The following is a 19,234-nucleotide window of genomic DNA, read 5'->3' as shown; positions in this document are numbered from 1 at the left end:
TCTGATCATTTTTAATAAAATTTGACTTTACCATTGGATTCAAAATGATAGAAAAACATACTTTTGAAAGCGCCCTCGATCCGCGGGGTGTGCGGATCCGCTTTTGACCCTTGAGGTTTGGGAGTCGCCACCTAGTTATTACGGTCTAGGAACCGAACAATGACTCTAAACGGATAAAAACTAATCTAAAACCAAGAAAACTGAATTCGGGGATCATGTTACGGGATTGGAAGGTGTTAGGCACCAATCCCGCCCGGTCAAAGCCGGTCTCTACTAAATTCCCAAGTAGATTACATTGCTAAAACCTAGATAGAAATAGAAAATAAAAAAAAATAATACCTTTCCGATGCAAGGACTTTACTCCCTCAGATCTAACAAAAGAGCTCCTTGTACCGTGCTCCCTTGCTACGTTCTGTTTCCGGATTTGTCTTCGGATCTCCGAGGCAAGGTATCTCCTTACTTTTGAATCTGAACTCTTCAAGTTCGTTGAGGATTTGGGGGTGTTTTTAGAAGACTTTTGGGTGTTTTCTAGACTAAAATTGAAGGAGGGATGTTAGCTAAGGAGTTGGGGCTCCAAAACTAGGGTTTATGGGGGGCTAGGGGAGCTTCTAGACTTACTTCTCTTAGGGTTTTTAATTTGATACGAAAATAGGGTGTGAGCACCTCTATTTATAGATGTTTTTAGGGGTTGATTTGGATAGAGTTAGTGTTTAATTAGACATCTTTTAATTAGAGTTGTGTTTTAATTTGACTTGTTTTAGGTAGAATTGTGTTTTAATTAGAAGTGTTTTAGGTAGAATTGTGTTTTAATTCAAATTGTTTTAGGTAGAATTATTTTTAAATTAGAACTCTATTAGATAGAGTTATTAATCAATTATAATTCTATTATGACTTTTGGTCTTATTTGATTGACTTTTAATGTTTTGACTTTAGTCTTAATTGATTGACTTTAAGTATCTTGACTTTAGTCTTGCTTAATTGACTTTAATTTTGACTTCAGTCTCACTTGATTGACTTTAATACATTGACCTTAGTCTTACTTGATTTACTTTGATTTTTGGAGAACCCCCTTCCATTATTTCTTTAATTCTTTGGACCCCCAAATGGAGGGGTCCTTAAAGAAATATCCCACGAACCCTCAACGATTTTGCCTAAGAGTTCGATTAATCGATTTTTTAGGTTCAAATTTTTAAATTAATTTCATTAATGTTTAAAGTTAATTATTTAATGTTTTATTTATTAATTTCGAATTTTTTAATTATGAAAATTGTGAAATTACCGTTTTGCCCCCGGAGATGACTTTTCATGTTTTAAGTCAGTTTTTGATGTTCTAGGATGTTTTAGAATCAGTTTTTCGTAAGGAATTCAATGAGAATGTTGGTTTGTGTCATTTATGAAATTTTTTGTGTGAAACGATCATGAACTTTATGAGGGGCATTTTCGTAATTTTGTCAAATTCTGTGAAAATTGGCAAAATGATTTATTTGGTTTCGATTTGTTATTTTATGTGTTTGAGAGAGTTTTCCTAAGCGTAATGTAGGCTCTAGAGTTGTTTTGATGTTAGGGGTATTTTGGTAATTTGGTAATTTTTAGTGATTTTTATCGTGAAGCTTCTTTTTGGTTTGCAAGATGATGATTTCTATGTTTCTGGGGTCGTATTTTCCTAGCGTAGCGTGATTTCTAAGGTTTTGTCAGTTCGAGATACCTCATCTGGATTTCTGAAACAAATCTGGTAACAAAATAAAGCAATGGAATACACATCCATCATTGGGAATCCTTGCGATCGGGTTGACGAGTTGATTAATCAGGCGAGTGCAAAAATGGGGGTTGTCTACAACTTTAACTTGTAAGCACGCTCAAATGCGAGTCCGAACAGAAAAATTGTAAAATCCTTGATTACCGAGTTGGACCAGGTTAAAATAAAGACTTTTTGATAGAGTAAGAATTGTTAAGATTCGATCATACCATTGAATTTGTAACGAAAAATTATTAAACATGGACTATTTATTTGTCAATTTTAGGGCTCAAAAAGTCAAATTATCTATAAAAACGAAAATGACGTCAATTTTAGGATCCCATTGGGTCTAAAATGTATATTTTTAGAAATTGATCATACCATTAGATCTGAAATGAAAAATTAGACGAAATAGATTATTCATTCATCACTTTTGGAGTCCAGATGGTCAAGTTATCATCGATTAAAATAATAGGTAAAATACCAATTTTGTCCCAAAATTTATATAAATAATTTTTTTTATATTTTTTCTAATCATTGTCTTCCCCAACTTGTCAAAAGCCGTGATATTTAAATGAAATATTTTGATTTTTTAACCGATCTTCAATTCAAAATTCACTACGAACGGTCCGCTTTCGACGACCGACGTAAAAGGAAAAAAGGTCCACAGCCTCGACATTTACGAAATCCACCCAAGATCTTTTCGTATCACTTTCTTTTTCACATCGTATCGTAAAAAATCAATCGTATTTATATACGGGGATTTCGAATCTTCGACTTCGAATTTTATTCGTTTCTGGATCAAACCGTCCTTCGCCGTAGAAGGGAAAGAAGACGATGGTGTTGAGATCTTCGAAATCACCGGGCTAGATTCAAAAATCAGTCATCTCGAAGTTTGAACCATTTCGATTTTCATGCACGCATTTCAATTTCGTCACCTAGAGATTGTGAGGAGCTCTCAATTTCTATTAGTAATCGTAGATTATGAAAATTGCATTTATGATTTTATTAAAAATTTGTAGTGTTTCCAAAAATATAGAATTCTTTTTGTTATTTTAAATTCACGCCAGAACTTGCATGTTTGATATATTTAACTGTATTTTATAACAAAATATACGTGAGTAGGATATCTCACTAGGTTATTTCGATTAGTTGGGTCCTATGCATCGTTCGAACCCCATTTTGATATGAGTTTTGATATTTTTTCAATGTTATTGATAAAAATAAATTTCATAGTTAGAAAATGATTTAATATTCAATGAATTCATATTGAGTTGATGAATATCAGAAAGTGAATATTTTGTTTGAGAGGTTGAAAATTGTAAAAATCGAAAAAACAAAAAAAGAGTATGAAACGGTAAAATGTCAGAGTCACACCCGAGGAGTGATGTCTACATTTTACATTGTTGTGTTGTATGTAGGTTGGTGAACGGATATTCAGGGATAATGTTACTGGTTACATGTTTATTTACTTTCTGTTAGCGCGAGGTACTATTTACTTTTTCGTTCCGTTATTTATTTTAGGTCGGGTGGTCACAGTTGTATGATAAGAAACTGGATATCCATTCTCAACCTTGTATTGTTAATTTTTTCTTTTGTTTTCAAATGAAAATAATATATATATATATATATATATATATATATAATATATATATATATATCTATATCTATGTATATATATGTATATATGTATATATCCATGTTTATAAGTTGAAAAATCGTGAACTGTTCATTTTTTGTAAATAATTTTTGATGGGGTTAGAAGTTTCGGTGAGGAGATCATCATCACCAAAAATCAGCCAATTCCAAAATTTCTAACTCATGTTTTGAAAAATGTTTTGCCAAAATGTTTGCTAAAATGTTTTATGCTGAACATTTCTCATATATATGTAACTATTTTGTGAGTTGTTAAAGAGTCTGTGAATGCCTGAAGGATAGTGCGTCATATCATCCGGAGTGATGTACTATCCTAGGATGTACGGTAGGGACCAATAAGCTCATACGTAGTGTGGGACGCGTATGAGAGTGGAGTCACAATTGGAATCCAAGTTTATTCTTCTCTATCTTTATTAGTGAACTTGTAATGTAAAGGTGGTCGTATACGAATGGTTTATATATTTGAGAATTACATGCACGCCTGATTGGCATAAACGAAGATGATTAGTCAATGATCACTAACAATCTATAGTAATCGAACGTTCTGACACATTGAAAAGAAACCCATTGCTTACGGTCACGTCAAACGGCCAGCCTTAGTCGGATAAATGGTCCTGTAAGTGTGGTAAACAACGACCAGGTACAAAATCAGGAACTAATACTTTATTATTAAACATCATGTCCTAACCAGGAGTGATTTAGTCGTGAATCCCAATTTTCTAATTCCACTACTCCACCATTGTGTATTATGTATATGTTGTCTTATTTTGATATATAAAATAAAATGCATGTTTAATGTTTCCAATTGACCAACTAGATTTGTGTAAAAGAAAATGTTATAGTGAGTACTGTTGATTGATGTAATGTGAGTTTTAAAATGTTTAGTTGCTCATCTTTAACTATATGTGCCAATTAATCATAGTTTCTTCTGTCAAACTTTGTATATGTTAAAATGATTCAGTATAATTATTCGTTCATGTTATGGGAGGTTATTGACAGAAATTATTTGATTCCTTATTGGGTAACCATTGTTACTCACCCTTTCCTTCTCCATTTTTTTTAGTTTCAGATTCAGAGCTTTGCGAGGCAGGTATAGAGCACAAGTGAGGATCATCTGGTGGGTCAGATAGACAATCAGAGTCCGTTACTTGGTGAGTATTGGGGATATACTCGATTTATCCAGGAATATTATATATTTGTACTGAGCGTTAGGACTTTTGTTAGAGTGAGGAATTTTTGTATAATCTCGTATATAAATTTCTTCTTCTTCACTTTGATCTATCGTACGTATATATAAATCTCGTATATATGCTTTCGCTTGTATTATATTTTGTATGTATATATGCAAGATTACGTATGTCGTCTATTAGGTGTAGGTTGAACACCTTGGAATGCTAACATAAACAGAGGAGACCATGCCAAAATTTCGGAACACCACCTAGTGTCTCGAGATCTGACATGGGGTTTTGTGTTAGCATTTGGGGCGCCACAAGAAAACTCAGATTCACAAAATAAAAATTCAATTTTTTTTGTTTTTGTTTTGTTTTTGTTTTGTTTGAGCTTGATTAGTGGTGTTGAAAATGTATGGCTACCAAACTCCCAAAACTGGATATTAAAATTCAACGGTTAATAATGTTTTCTTGAAATATTTTTTTTAGAGTCCTATTAGTCTTCCCTTTACAACAATTTCTTAAGATTTTTACAAAAGCTTCTTAGATTTTTTTTATTTTTATTTTTTTTTAACATTAAGCTAAATCATGAATTTTATTAGGACTTTTAAATAAAGTACATGAATTTTTTTAGGAATTTCTAAAATAAAGTTATGAATATTTTCAAGGGCATTTTAGATAAGAGAAAACTAAACATAAAAATTCCAAAGCTTAGTGGATGTTTGTTAAAAATTTTAATCAAATTAGCACTTTATTAATCTATCATATTTTAATTTTTTGAGTTATCCCTTATTGTATTATTTTTAAAATTATATATATAAATAAATAAATAAAATAGGTCTGCCCAAATTAGACTCCGGTCAGACCTCGGTCCGACTAATCAAGCAATATTTTGGTTGGTTCGTCGGTTCGGTTTTTAAAACATTGTTGGGACCTGAAGCAAGTAAACCGAAACACTACAAAATTCCCAATTTGTTAGGTTTGGGGCCTGAAGCGAGTAAACCGAAACACTATAAAAACCCCAATTAATTAGTTAGGTGATTCATGCAAATTGTTTGCAATGTAATTTGCATTGTTGGGACCTGAAGCGAGTAAACCGAAACACTATAAAAACCCCAATTTGTTAGGTGATGCATGCAAATTGTCTGCAATGTCTTTTGCATTGTGTGACCAAGCAGTGCATAAATTTATTTTTGTCTCATCTGCTGAAGGGATCATGGAGTGGAATCATCACCCACTCCACTCATCTCCAGATTTAAAAATTAATCAAAACTCTCCTTTTCTTCAACCAGAAACGAAAAAAATGCTCCTCTCCTAATCACCACAATCCATGGCCTACCTAGGGTTCAGTTCTCCATCCCTTCTTTGCCCCCAAAACCAAGAATTCAGTAGTTTCAGACCGATTAATCTGAACTTTGGGTTTGTTTGTAAACCCAGTACCTTAGATTTCGAGAAGAGGAATGAGAAATTAAGGTTTTTGAAGGAGAGTAGGGATAGAACATTCAGTTTGAAGTCGAAAGCAGTATTGAGTGAGGAGAAAGTGGTGGGGAGAGGTGGAAATGGAGATGAGGATAAGAAGTACTACGATGCAATTGTTATTGGATCGGGAATTGGAGGTTTAGTTGCAGCCACACAGTTGGCAGTCAAGGGAGCTAAGGTTTTGGTGTTGGAGAAATATGTGATTCCTGGTGGGAGTTCAGGGTTTTACCAGAGAGATGGTTACACTTTTGATGTTGGATCATCAGTGATGTTCGGTTTCAGCGATAAGGTCAGCTTTGATTCTCAGTTATTTCTGGTTTAGAAAACAAAAACACATCAAGAGAATCTATCCACAAAAAAAAAAAAAAAAAAAAAACACAATCAAGAGAAAGGTCAGGTTTGCCATATTAAGTATGAGGTAAACATTGTTTTCAAACTTGGTTCAATGTCTCATAAGTGGATTTATTGATGCTCTATCACACAATATTATTTCATTTATAATATAGAAACATTTAAATTCAGTCATACAGGCTTAGACCCATAGCTTAGTTTGTTGGACACATTGCAAAACAACTTTGAGGTCGTAGGTTCGAAGTCCAGCTTACCTAACAAGAAAAAAAAAACATTTAGATTCTTAAAATAAACTAGTTGGTGGTACGTGCGTTCTCACTTGATTTACAAATTCTAGTATTCCTAGAAAGGCATAATTATCTTTATAATTAATTAATTATTAAAAAGGGTGTATAAGAAATTTTATGTAGGTAGTCTAGTATTGTAAAATGACTCACAAGTTGTACCCCACGTGATTGCAAAGTGCACCCTGCTTAAAAAAACAAAAATACCAAATGGACCAGTATTTTAAATGGGGTGTGTTTTTAAAAGGTCAGGAGGCAATGAGTGTCAGTCTTATAACATATTAACATGTGCCATGAAATGTAATGCAAGGTTATTTTCATAATTAATTAGCATGGATTTAGTGTCAACAACTCACCCTTCTCTCATTATAATAGTAAATATTTAATGTAATGTGGTTGCATTTTTTGGATATATTTTTTTAAATAACTAATATGCATCTGTTGTCAACAATACTCTACCCTGCCTTCTCTCATCATAATTGTAAGATTTACTTATATGAAAAAAAAAAGGGACTAAAACCAGTTGCCTCAACTGAGTTTTCAAAATATGAGCTGACTAAGTCCTTGAATCTCGGATGAGATGCTGAGACAGGTCATCTCGGTCTCCCTATGTCGTGCAGTGGATAAACTGGATATCTTGCTTGATCTAAAAGACAACTGATTGTGATATCCATTGTGAATGACCCATCTTAGTGACTCGTTCATATATATAAAATAAACACAACAATGGACCCCACTCTTTTGTCTCAAGATTTATACCCCAATCCTAAATTCTGCAAGTTCTCAATGGTATATTTTTAGTGTAACCTGTGATATTCAGTTATATTTCGATCATCTGCTCTTTTTATATGGTCAATCTTTACAAGCATTAATCTGATGTATTCGTTGGCTTTTTATTATGATGTGCAGGGTAATCTAAATTTGATAACTCAAGCGTTGGCAGCAGTTGGGTGTGAGATGCAGGTGATACCTGATCCAACCACTGTTCATTTCCATCTACCCCATGATCTCTCTGTCCAAGTGCACAGAGATTATAGAGACTTCATTGAAGAACTTAACAGTAAATTTCCCCATGAGAAGGAAGGGATCGAGAAATTTTACAGTGAGTGTTGGAAGGTCTGTCTTAATTGACTAGTAAATGCAACTTCCATGTTCCTTTCTTATTTGCAATCCTTAATTCACCATAACTGATTATTTTTTGTAGATCTTTAATGCCTTGAACTCATTGGAATTGAAGTCACTTGAGGAACCATTGTACCTCTTTGGACAATTCTTTCAGAAGCCTCTCGAATGCTTGACTCTTGGTAATTGCACTCCTGCTTATGTTTAGAGAGATCCTATTGCCACACCAACCTTTTCTAATGCCACCCGAAGTCGTATGTATTCACCAAAGAATTAGCACACATCTTAGGGTGGCGTTAGCAAAATTTGGTGTGGCAATATTAGCTCTCTATGTTTAAGATTGTGAAGTTGACGTTAACTCTTTGATCCATAATCTGACTGTCTTCCAAATCGGATGCCATCATTGCCACCACTCGGGCAATCTTTTATGCGATTGGACAGTCGTATCCATCAAATATCACCTTCTTTTGACAATTAGAAGAATGTGGTAGTTGGTGCAGAAGAAAGTAACACAAATAGTTATGTGGTTAATGCCACGTGTGCCGGTTTGCTGCTGCTAGACTCTCTTTATGAGTGCCATAAACTTCCTCTATTTATACTTGATGCTTATTAGTATTAATCATGGAGGTTTTATTCCTTTTTCTTTTCCTTACCTTCAAGTCACCAAATATTTAATGAAAACCTGGAAATTTTCTTTGTTTCTGAAATTTTCTTACTTATTAATGGATTGCTTTGGAAGCCTATTATTTGCCTCAAAATGCGGGAGACATAGCTCGGAAATTCATACAGGATCCCCAGTTGTTATCTTTCATAGATGCTGAGGTGGGTAACATTATTTTCTGGATTGTATGATTGGTTGTTTGTTAGATTTCTAAAATTTGCACATGCCATCAAACTCACAAAGTGAATACTATCTATGTGGTGTCTCTGCAGTGTTTCATAGTGAGCACGGTCAACGCGTTGCAGACACCAATGATCAATGCAAGCATGGTAATCTTTTTAATACATTTGGGCCATTTTAATATTCACTATTCATTGTTGTGTTACCTTGTTTATTGCTTTTCTTTTCTCCAGGTTTTATGTGATAGGCATTTTGGTGGGATCAACTACCCTGTTGGAGGCGTTGGTGGAATTGCAAAATCCTTAGCCAAAGGCCTACTAGACAAGGGGAGTAACTTACTGTACAAAGCAAATGTGACTAGTATTATACTTCAGGATGGAAAGGCTGTAAGTGTTACCCTCTATCATTAATGTTAAGATTTCATATGCTTGGTAGCCATAAATCTGGAAGCTAAGTTTTTATTTTATGCTATTTTAGTCCTTTTTCTTTTGCAGGTAGGTGTAAGGCTTTCGGATGGAAGGGAATTTTTTTCCAAAACCATAATATCAAATGCAACTAGATGGGATACATTTGGTCAGTTCTGTTGCTGAGCATTCTATTTTCATTATATTGACTTCAATTCCTTTTGCTGGAGTTCTAATTAAAACTGAATTTTCATTCTATTGTAGGGAAGCTTTTAAAAGGAAATGATCTTCCAAAAGAGGAGGAAAATTTCCAAAGAGTTTATGTTAAAGCGCCATCTTTTCTTTCCATTCATATGGGAGTCAAAGCAGAGTTCTTGCCACCAGACACAGATTGCCATCATTTTATTCTTGAGGTAGTTGGATATCTTAAGTAGATTTAATTTACAAGGTTTAATTGAAAGAGTTTGAACTGCTGTATTCACCGTCTTGTATCTCGTATTTTCCTTTATTCATGCAGAATGAGTGGACTAGGTTAGAGGAGCCTTATGGAAGCATTTTTTTGAGCATTCCTACTATTCTTGACTCATCATTGGCTCCAAAAGGACATCATATCTTTCACATATTTACAACATCTTGTATTGAGGATTGGAAGGTGAATTTTTCTATTCCAATATTATATATTACTAGAAGGTGGCATGTGCAAAGTGCAAACACACATGTATTAGAAGGGCTTATTTGCAATTTAAAATATTAATTAAAGGGTTTTTGGAGATTACATAGTAAAAAAAGATATTTTTGTAATTTTGAAAATTAACCAAGGTGATTATAGGATCGTGGGATTGAAATTTTCTTAGTTTTGACCAAAATAACCTTTATTATATTAAGTTTGAATGCAAAAGGTGGGGGCATTTGGGAGATCCAAATTTTCATGTCAAAGCACTTCTATTCCGCCTTCTCTCATTATAAGAGTGAAGATGAAACTAATCTTACATAGTTATTGATTATCTTTTTGTATTTTGTGCTAATCTTGGTTTGTATGTGATAATATGGAGCAACTCCAAATAACAATGAAGTGGCCTTTATTTGAACAGGGACTCCCTCAAAAAGAATACGAGGCAAAAAAGGAGATTGTGGCAGATGAAATCATAACCAGACTTGAAAAGAAACTATTTCCAGGGCTTAAATCATCGATTGTTTTTAAAGAGGTAGATGTCGTACTGTTACTGATTTCATAGCACCTTTTTTTAGCAAGCAGTTGGATTAGGGTGTAAGGATGGGTTGAAACCCATTGGTATTAATGTACACAAACTTCACTGACATAGCAACCTGGCATACTTGATTTTATGGTAACTTAGGATGATCTAGTTGTGAATGAAGTTAAAGGTCTCCTTGCTTACTCTTACAACCTTAGTGGTAGTACACTAAGTGCTTTTAGACTTTGTATGGACCTTTGAAGAATATATACACATGATTGGTGAAAATGGAGATCCATTTATATCGAGCATAACCTTCCATGATGTGATCGTGCTCGAAGGATTACTCTTATACATTTCTTTAATAACCTATACAGTTTTAACTTTTTGTAGCCCCATTTTATACACGTTTACTCATTTAGCAAGTTCTTTGATTTCAATATTGTTTAAAATATCAAAGCACGTGTAATTGCAATTGCAAATAACTTGCGTAGGATTTGAAAGGAGTGGAATAATAGAATTTTCGAAGGAAGAGAGTTGCCTTCAAGAGACGATTGCCTCTGTTTTGTATTTTTTTCTTCTTTTGGTGTAAAGTCTGCATTGAACTCAAGGACGGTTCCGATAGCTTCCCACTGTGTCCAATTCCTCCCAAAATTGACCTCTCTCCCAATCTTTGGACAGCCATACATCCCCGAGAAAACTCACTGCTCTGACTCCCCCACCAACTTGCTCAACACTGAGACTGAAAAAGCACCTACCAGACCAAGACCTCAATCGTGTTTTTGTTCCACAATACTATTACTCCCCCTGCAGTAACATTTGCTCCAAGATAACACCAGCCCTTATTTTTGGACCCCCACATATCTCTAATCACATCCGAGTCAACTTTGTCCAGCTTTGTTTCTTGAATAGCAACCAGATTTGGCTTAGTACTAGCAATCATAGCTCTAATTGTTGCCCTCTTAGCTCTATCATTGAGTCCTCTCTCATTCCATGAGAGTATGTTAATTGTCATTGGGAACCTGCAACCTCCTCCCACTCCCAAGCACAGAAGCAGAGCTCTCTTGAAACCTACTTACTGACATTTGCAAATCTTGAACTTAGCCATCTTGATCTTCAATTTTTTCACCTCCTCTTTGGAATTTTCCAACAACAATGGATCCTGTTTGAACTCCCCTTTTGGCCCCTCATCACGAATTAAATTCTCCACCTCCTCTCTAATGCACTTCTGTTCAACAGCCACTGGATCTCCATCAGTGATGATCTTACTGTAGACTCACCAATTTTCTGTTGAAGTTTCAGAGCAATCTGCTACAAATAACCTGCATCTTCTTCTTGTTCGTCGACCAGGACTCCTACTGACAACCCCATTTCCAAGATATGATCAGTGATCCAGTCCACCAGGAATTCCACCACTTGCTGCTTCATTCTTTCTGAGCCCCACACTTTCTCTGCACCATGGTTATCCACAATGCACAAAAGGGAGTCCTTTTGGAGTTTTGGTCTAGGGTCCTCTTCATTGGAGCCATTCCCACTTTGTTCTTCTTCCACGACCAAATCTCTCCCAAGACCAGCCTAGAAATCCTTCTAGGGTCAAATTGTAGAAGAACTACAACTTTCCTAGTGATGCCCACACGTAAGAATTCCGAGAAATCACAGTTTGAGATTTCCTCTGCCCCCAATTGTTGAACATAGCGGGCGATTCTCCTACAACCCAAGGCTTAACAAGAGTGATGGATCGATCATCTACAACGACGTTTCCTTCCAGAAGCCCTAGCTTTTGCTCCAAAGACGGGCCATTTACCAAAGCCTTTGAGGATGTGATTAACAAATCCTCAATGGGCTTTGTTAAAGAGTCCTACCCAAGCACCTCATCGGGCTTGGGTGAGATCATTAGGTTTAACAACTCATCTTCTAAAAATATATGGCCCATGGGCTTTAGTGGGGTCACAGGCTTGCTCTTAGACCAAAAGAAAGGTTCGCACAAACCTGCAATGAACAGGACACGTGCAATGAGTCTCCGCAAGCAGAAGACTCCCACTTCCACGTGTTCCTCCATGACTCCACATGCAATGGGTGAAATCATTAGGTTTAACAACGCATCTTCTAAAAATATATGGCCTATGGGCTTTAGCAGGGTCACGGGCTTGCTCTTAGACCAAAAGAAAGGTTCACACAAACCTGCAATGAACAAGACACGTGCAATGAGCCTCCGCAAGCAAAAGACTCCCACTTGCACTTGTTCCTCCATGGGTCCACACGACTCCAAAACCGAGGCTCTCTGATTTAACCTAAGGTAGTCCCTTGCGCACTGAATCCTTGCTCAATTGTACCTCAATAATCGATGACAACTGCCTTCCCTTTATTCTTGGGCCTCTCCTTGTCACAATCGCTATCCCCGTGATGGCCAGTCGTACCCTCACAATTTGAATTAAGCGGTCAAGATCTAGACTCATGTTGCTCCGGAACTGATAGTACTATGTTTCCTTGGCTAACCGCAGGTTTCGTTTTCTCCGACCGACCTCTTGCTTGTATGACGTTTTCCACCTTCCAAACGCTGGTCATGGCTTCCTAGCCTAAAGAAGGGATGGTGAGATCCACATCTCGGTTGCTACAACCAACCAAGTCGACAGAACTTGATGACAACTCTCCAGTTCACCAATCCTAACATCGAAGTTGCGAAGTCCTACCGCACAAGAAACTTCCACAACCTTAATCCATTGGGGGATATCGACAGCTTTCCAACCCACCTTAATTGGAGCTGCTCTGAGGTCTTTCATTGCCGAAGTCCCATCACTGACTTTGATTAGGCCACCCAAAAGAGTGCCAATGGACTTGAAAACCTCTACGCTACACTTGTGGAATGGTAAATCAACAATGTCAACCCACGTCCCTGGCCTTTCCCATTATTTAGCCTAGCTTTTGCAATTTTCAAACTAGGGTCGAAGAAGGACCTCAATCATGCTCCTGCACACTTTTTAGCCCAACGAAGATATCAAACTCATGCTTAGTAGCACAGACAAAGACTCGATTGTCTGATCCCCAAGGGATTGAAAAGTAAGAGTCAGTATCCTATAAGCCAGTTTATCACTTTAGACACATCCTCCCAAAATCCTCCTTTGTCCTTGGTCTCACAGAGTATGGCCCCACTGCCACATCCCAAAGTTTTAGATGTAGATAGGGTTCCTTTGTTCCTTGGACCCACAAAATCTGAAGCACCAAAATCGAAAGGATTTTTTGTTTCTTTGAAATCGGTGAAACTTACAGAGATCTCTCAGAGTGTCTACTAGATTTGTCCAACCATTACTAGCGTACTCCATGACCACCACAAATCTTCTATGCTCATTCTGATAGCCGCACACTAACTTGCAAGAGTCCGACACAACGTTCTTGCTCCAAACATCCTTCTTGACCGAATGTAAGCTTGCCTCCTCTAGAACCCCTATGAGCCATTTCCTTTCTTTCTTAACAAACAACAATTCTAACAGTCCTTTTTCTTTCCTTTCCACCACTCGCCAGGCCAGATTATTTTTGAGCCAGCACCTATGTTGCTCAAAAACCTTCTGGTCTACTTGCACCAAAGGCGGCCTTTCCATCGAGTTCGAGAGGGTCAAATTCACCTACTTTCATACACATTTTCCTTTGTTCTTCATTTTTTACACATTTTCTTTTTATCCCAATCAGACCCTAAACCCTAAAAAGCTTTAGAAAATCTATCTATACTTGTTCTTCTTGCTTTTAGACCCCTCAAGAATCATTTAGCTCCCTCTCGTTTGAATTTCTTTCAGTTCTAATATAAGTACTTAATGAATTAGTACTAGCAGTAGTTTGATTGGATTCATGAAGGCATACACACACTTTAACATTTTCCTCAATTTTTATTCCTTTAGAGGTTGAACTCTCAAGAGTTCCTTTTGTGTATACTCCTTGAGTTAGCATTACATCTAATTCTGCACTTTTCTTCTTGAGTGTTTTCATAAGGATAGATTATGTTGCATTCTTCACATCTATACCTCATTACCTTATCATATACTATGGACTTTGGAATGTCCAATCAGAGGAAATCTCAGATTGCATTTTCATATTTAGCAGATTTTGTTAGTTTCCAAATAAAGAGATGAGGATAATTAGTATCCAAATCTCCAAGATTTATGGCTTAATTGGTTTCTATTTTTACTCCCTAGAATCAAGGAGTTGAATTACCTAATTGTGTTGGTATCCTCTCATATTTATTCATGTATTCTTGCCTATCCAAATACAACAATGCGAGAAGAATTCTCTCATATTTTCTATATGGTATCAGAGCAACCTCTGAACCTCTAAGAATTCTGATGATGGTAAAATACAGAATGACCACTGATAAAAACAGCACCTCCAACGCCTCTTCCGGCCCTGAATAGATTTCTCACAGGAGTCATGGTAGGTCTGAAAGTCTCACGTTTCCAATAACTAGACACAAACTGAACAGACATAATTACCTTCAATGGGCTCAATTGGTGATGATGTTCATATCAGGGAAAGGAAAAGATGACTACCTCACAGGCACTATTGTACCCCCACGGAAGGAAGACCCAAAATTTCGAACCTGGAGATCTGAAAATAACATGGTAATGTCGTGGTTGATTAATACCATGGACAATGAAATTGGGCAGAATTTCATGTTCTATGGAACAACAAAAGAAGTCTGGGATGCAGTGAAGGAAACGTACTCCAACAACGTCAATACGACAAAACTACTAGAGATTAAAAGCAGCCTCCATGATTTGCGACAAGCCAAATATAGGAAAATAGTCGAGAAGGAAAGAGTCTCAAAATTCTTACTTGGTCTAAACAAAAACCTTACTGGAGCGAAACTTTGTCTGAAGAATTGTGTGCTCTTGAGAAGTCTCTGACTTGGGAAATGGTACCTTTTCTTGGAAGACAAAAGGTTGTTGGCTGCCGCTGGGACTTTACTATCAAACATAATCTCGATGGCTCTATTGCTATTACAAAGCCCGTCTTATAGCCAAGGGCTGTACTCAAAATCATGGTGTAGAATATCAGGAGACCTTTGTTCCTGTGGCAAAGATGAGCACTATTCGCATGCTCTTCTCTCTTGCTGCTCAGAGGTCGAGCCTCTATATCAGCTTGATGTGAAGAATGTTTTTCTTGATGGAGACTTACATGAAGTCTAGATGACTCTTCCTCCTGGATTTTGCTCTCCCACTCATCGTGGCATGGTTTGTCATTTGAGAAGTTTTTTGTATGGTGTCAAACAATCTCCTTGTGCTTGGTCTAATAGATTTGAGGCTGCCGTGTTACAATATGGCTACCATCAGGGTTTTATTGATCATTATATGTTTCTTCATCATGCCAATGGCAAGACAATTGCTTTCATATACATGGATGATATTGTTCTTAGTGGGGATGATGCCGAGGGATTTGCCTCTATTAAATCATATCTCAATAGGTAGTTGAAGTAAAAGATCTTGGTCATCTCAAGTACTTTCTCGACATTGAGGTCGCTCGGTCATGATCTAGCTTCTTCATTTTCCAACGCAAGTATGTTCTTGATCTTCTCCAGGCCATTAGCCAACCTGTTACTTGGCCCCCTGATACTCCCATTAAGCAGAATCATCGCCAGATTGATTCTGAGGGGAGTTATTTTCTAATATAGGGCAGTATTAGCGATTTTTTGGGAAATTAATATATTTGCCCATGATGCATCTTGAGATCGTGTATGCATTTAGTGTTATGAGTCAATTTATGCATTCTCCTCGTACAGTACACCTTGAGGCAACTATTTGGATCCTATGTTATTTGAAAGGGTGTCTAGGGCATGGTATTCTATTTGTTAATCAGGGTCACTTTGGAGTTGAAGCATGGATTGATGCCGGCTATGCTGGATCAATATCTGATAGGAGATCCACCTTAGGTTATTGTACAATGGTTGGACGTAATCTAGTCACTTGGCGAAAAAAAATAGGATGTGATTTCCTACTATAGTGTGTAGAAGCAAAATTTTCGAGCCATGTCATATGGGGCTTGTGAACTGCTATGGTTGAAAACACTCCTCTGATTTGTTGCTTCTTGTCTAATGGATGAATGTTCATTTATACTAATGGATGAATGTTCTATGCAATTTTTATTAGTAAATGGTATATGTAATTTACAAGTTCTTGCTAAAAGCAATTATAAGTTTTTTCAAAAAAGAAAATATTTTGGTTGAAATTTACTATTCATTGAAATATTTCCACCGAAATATTGCATTTTTATACTTAAATAATTTCAGCCGAAATTCACTATTCATCAAAACATTTCACGAAATGAATAGTGATTTCCACCGAAATATATACAAAAAGAAATTGTGGTTAAATTTTGTGTCGGAACTTGTGGAAATGGAACTATTTCGTGGAAATATGTCAAAATTTAATATTATGGTTGTGACAGAATATAAGGGAAGAATTAATGTAACTTAATATAACTTCAATGACAGAATTTCTTTATCTCCCATAAGCACGACAAATTTTAGAAGGAAAGAATTAATATTAACATTTAACACCCTATCCTTTCAATTATGCCTAATTTTGGTTAGTCTTTCTTTCTTTCTTCTTTTTGTTTTTTGTTTTTTTGGTTTTTTGTTTTTTTGATTGGGAGAATTTCCAATAGTTCCGTCATTTATAATTGTGATTAAATATGGAAATCTGTAGATCACTCAGTCACTTGCTTTATTTAATTAGTATTATGGTTTTTTTTTTCATTTCATGGTATTGCTGGTGTTGACAGATAGGGACCCCCAAGACACATAGGCGTTTTCTTGCTCGGGATAATGGTACCTATGGACCAATGCCACGTAGAATCCCCAAGGGTCTATTGGGGATGCCATTCAACACAACAGTAAGTTGAATCTAATTGCTAATGGTAATCATTGATTTTTATTATTTTTTGGCCATAATTGCCGTCGAGTCAACTTTCTACAAACCTAATAGTGGACTGGGGCCTATAATACTTAATATTATTGCAGGCTATAGATGGTCTATACTGTGTTGGGGATAGTTGCTTTCCAGGACAAGGTGTTATAGCTGTGGCCTTTTCAGGAATAATGTGTGCTCATCGTGTAGCTGCTGATATTGGTAAGTAAAATTTCATTGGTAAAAGAAAGGAGGTCAATAGACCTGCCCATAAAGGTCAAAACAAACAAAAGACACAAACCATACAATCACAAAGCAGCACAAAACAACATCCTACAACTTGTCTGAACAAACCCAGTCCCATCTAAAATGGGTCTGGTTCGGGCCAGAAGAGTATATTCGGATCCTATTAGCTAAAACCATATCCGAAACATTTGCTTTCATTAAATCTGGATCAAATCCGACCGAATTACTTGATTCGGGTTGGATAATTTCGGACAATTCAATTTTTTCTTGCTCTATTTCTTTTCTAATTGTTGTATTATTCTATTTTACTATTATAATTCTTTTATTTTTTAAGAATTCATGTTATATTGAAGTATTAGAAAAGAGATATTTTGAAAAACATAAAATATAATTTTCAAAGCAATATATCATTCGGATCTAAGCGGATATGGGGATGGGACCATATCTGACCCAGAACCCGGCTCAGGTCCGGAGATATCAACCCATATCCGACCCATTTTCCAGGTCTACTCCAAGGGTCCAAAACCACTAAATTAAGACTCGGATCATTCGGAATTCGGATAAAATCTGACCCATTTCATACCCCCTATAAACAGCAAGTCCTCAAAATGGATGCTTTTGAATTCCTTAAAACTTTGTACCAGAAGAACACAAAACCCGGTACTGTTGTAGTTATTTCACGTAATGAGCTCTCTTTCCCTGAAAACAGCAAAGCAAGCTCAAAATTTTTAAATCTAGGCCCTTGACTCTGAAATCAATCCCTTTCCAAAAAAAGAAAAAAGTTTGACTAGCTCATGATCTCATTACCAAAAAATTCTAAATGGGTGACCTGTGGATGGATTCTTTCTTTAAAAAAAATTTGAAATTTTTTTGTTGAATTTCAGGACTTGAGAAAAAATCCCCAATATTGGATGCTGCTCTTCTTGGAGTTCTGGGCTGGTTAAGGAGGATGGCATGAAAGATATAGTTACTGAAATTGGTCAATTGCATGAGTGGACGTTAGCCACTCATGTGGTAAGATTCTGGCCATTGATGAGATCATGTGACCAGAACAGCATAGTTTGCTCATGAGCAGCTATGACAAATGGCATGATATGGAGATATGGGTTCTGAAGCCTTTCATGGCACAGGTTGCTTTGTTTTTCCACAATTGTTTGTTAATGTATGCTTCATAATGACAAGTTTATAGTATTATGTTTTTTTTCTTATCGAAGTTGTAATGAAATTCCAGGAATCTGTGGACAGATTACTTAAGAGTTGAAAATTAGTACTTCTAGTGCAAAATCTGTGGACAATTGTTTTACCAAAATATGTTATTAAATTGTTGATGTGCAAATAATTTTTTGCAGTCTGAAGGATGATGTTTAGGTGGCCCTACTCATTGTAACAAAGTTCGGATTTGGCAATTATTCAGCAGGGGTTCGATTGTTTAATTCAGGAAAGATTTGGAGATTATAAAAATGATGTTTTTAAGCAATAAAATAGGTGCATTTTGTAATTAGGTTTCGAAGATAGAGAGAAGAGGTTTCACTGATCTACAGTGAGTTTTACCTAGTGTTTGGAAGAATTTAAAGAATTTTCTGGACGGGATGTGGTAGCTAAACCCACCTTTACCTCGCTGCACACATTAAACCTTAAATAGTGGTAAATGTGTAAGTACTGAAATACCCTTTTAATATTTTGTTGCTTTTACTAGGTACTCCCACTCAATACTCACCGATTAGATATATGATTATTCCATCATACCAATTGAAGGCTTTAAACTCTATCGAAAAATTCTTATTGAAAAACCCTCACAAGATTTAATAGAATGGTGTTTTCATCAGATATTGAACAAAATATTAGTTTTTGATCTATATGTAGC

General features: G+C 36.1%; 1 protein-coding gene across 1 annotated transcript; it reads left to right on the top strand.

Moving 5' to 3' along the window:
• Positions 1 to 5,622: 5,622 nt before the first annotated feature.
• On the top strand, positions 5,623 to 18,709 carry LOC147384457 (prolycopene isomerase 1, chloroplastic-like). The gene is made up of 13 exons (XM_086425697.1): positions 5,623 to 6,328; positions 7,584 to 7,790; positions 7,879 to 7,978; positions 8,536 to 8,618; positions 8,730 to 8,786; positions 8,871 to 9,023; positions 9,132 to 9,210; positions 9,306 to 9,454; positions 9,559 to 9,693; positions 10,133 to 10,246; positions 17,000 to 17,110; positions 17,238 to 17,346; positions 18,255 to 18,709. The coding sequence occupies exons 1-13, from the start codon at positions 5,891 to 5,893 to the stop codon at positions 18,326 to 18,328; spliced, it is 1,809 nt and encodes a 602-aa protein (XP_086281823.1). The 5' UTR covers positions 5,623 to 5,890; the 3' UTR covers positions 18,329 to 18,709.
• The last annotated feature ends 525 nt before the right edge of the window (positions 18,710 to 19,234 follow it).

Source organism: Akebia trifoliata, chromosome 15 (genome assembly GCF_017979445.1).
Source record: "Akebia trifoliata isolate Shusen 1 chromosome 15, ASM1797944v1, whole genome shotgun sequence".
In the NCBI taxonomy this organism is placed as follows: Eukaryota; Viridiplantae; Streptophyta; class Magnoliopsida; order Ranunculales; family Lardizabalaceae; genus Akebia; species Akebia trifoliata.
The sequence above is the reverse complement of the archived record's forward strand: the minus strand, read 5'-3'. Positions and strand labels throughout refer to the sequence as shown.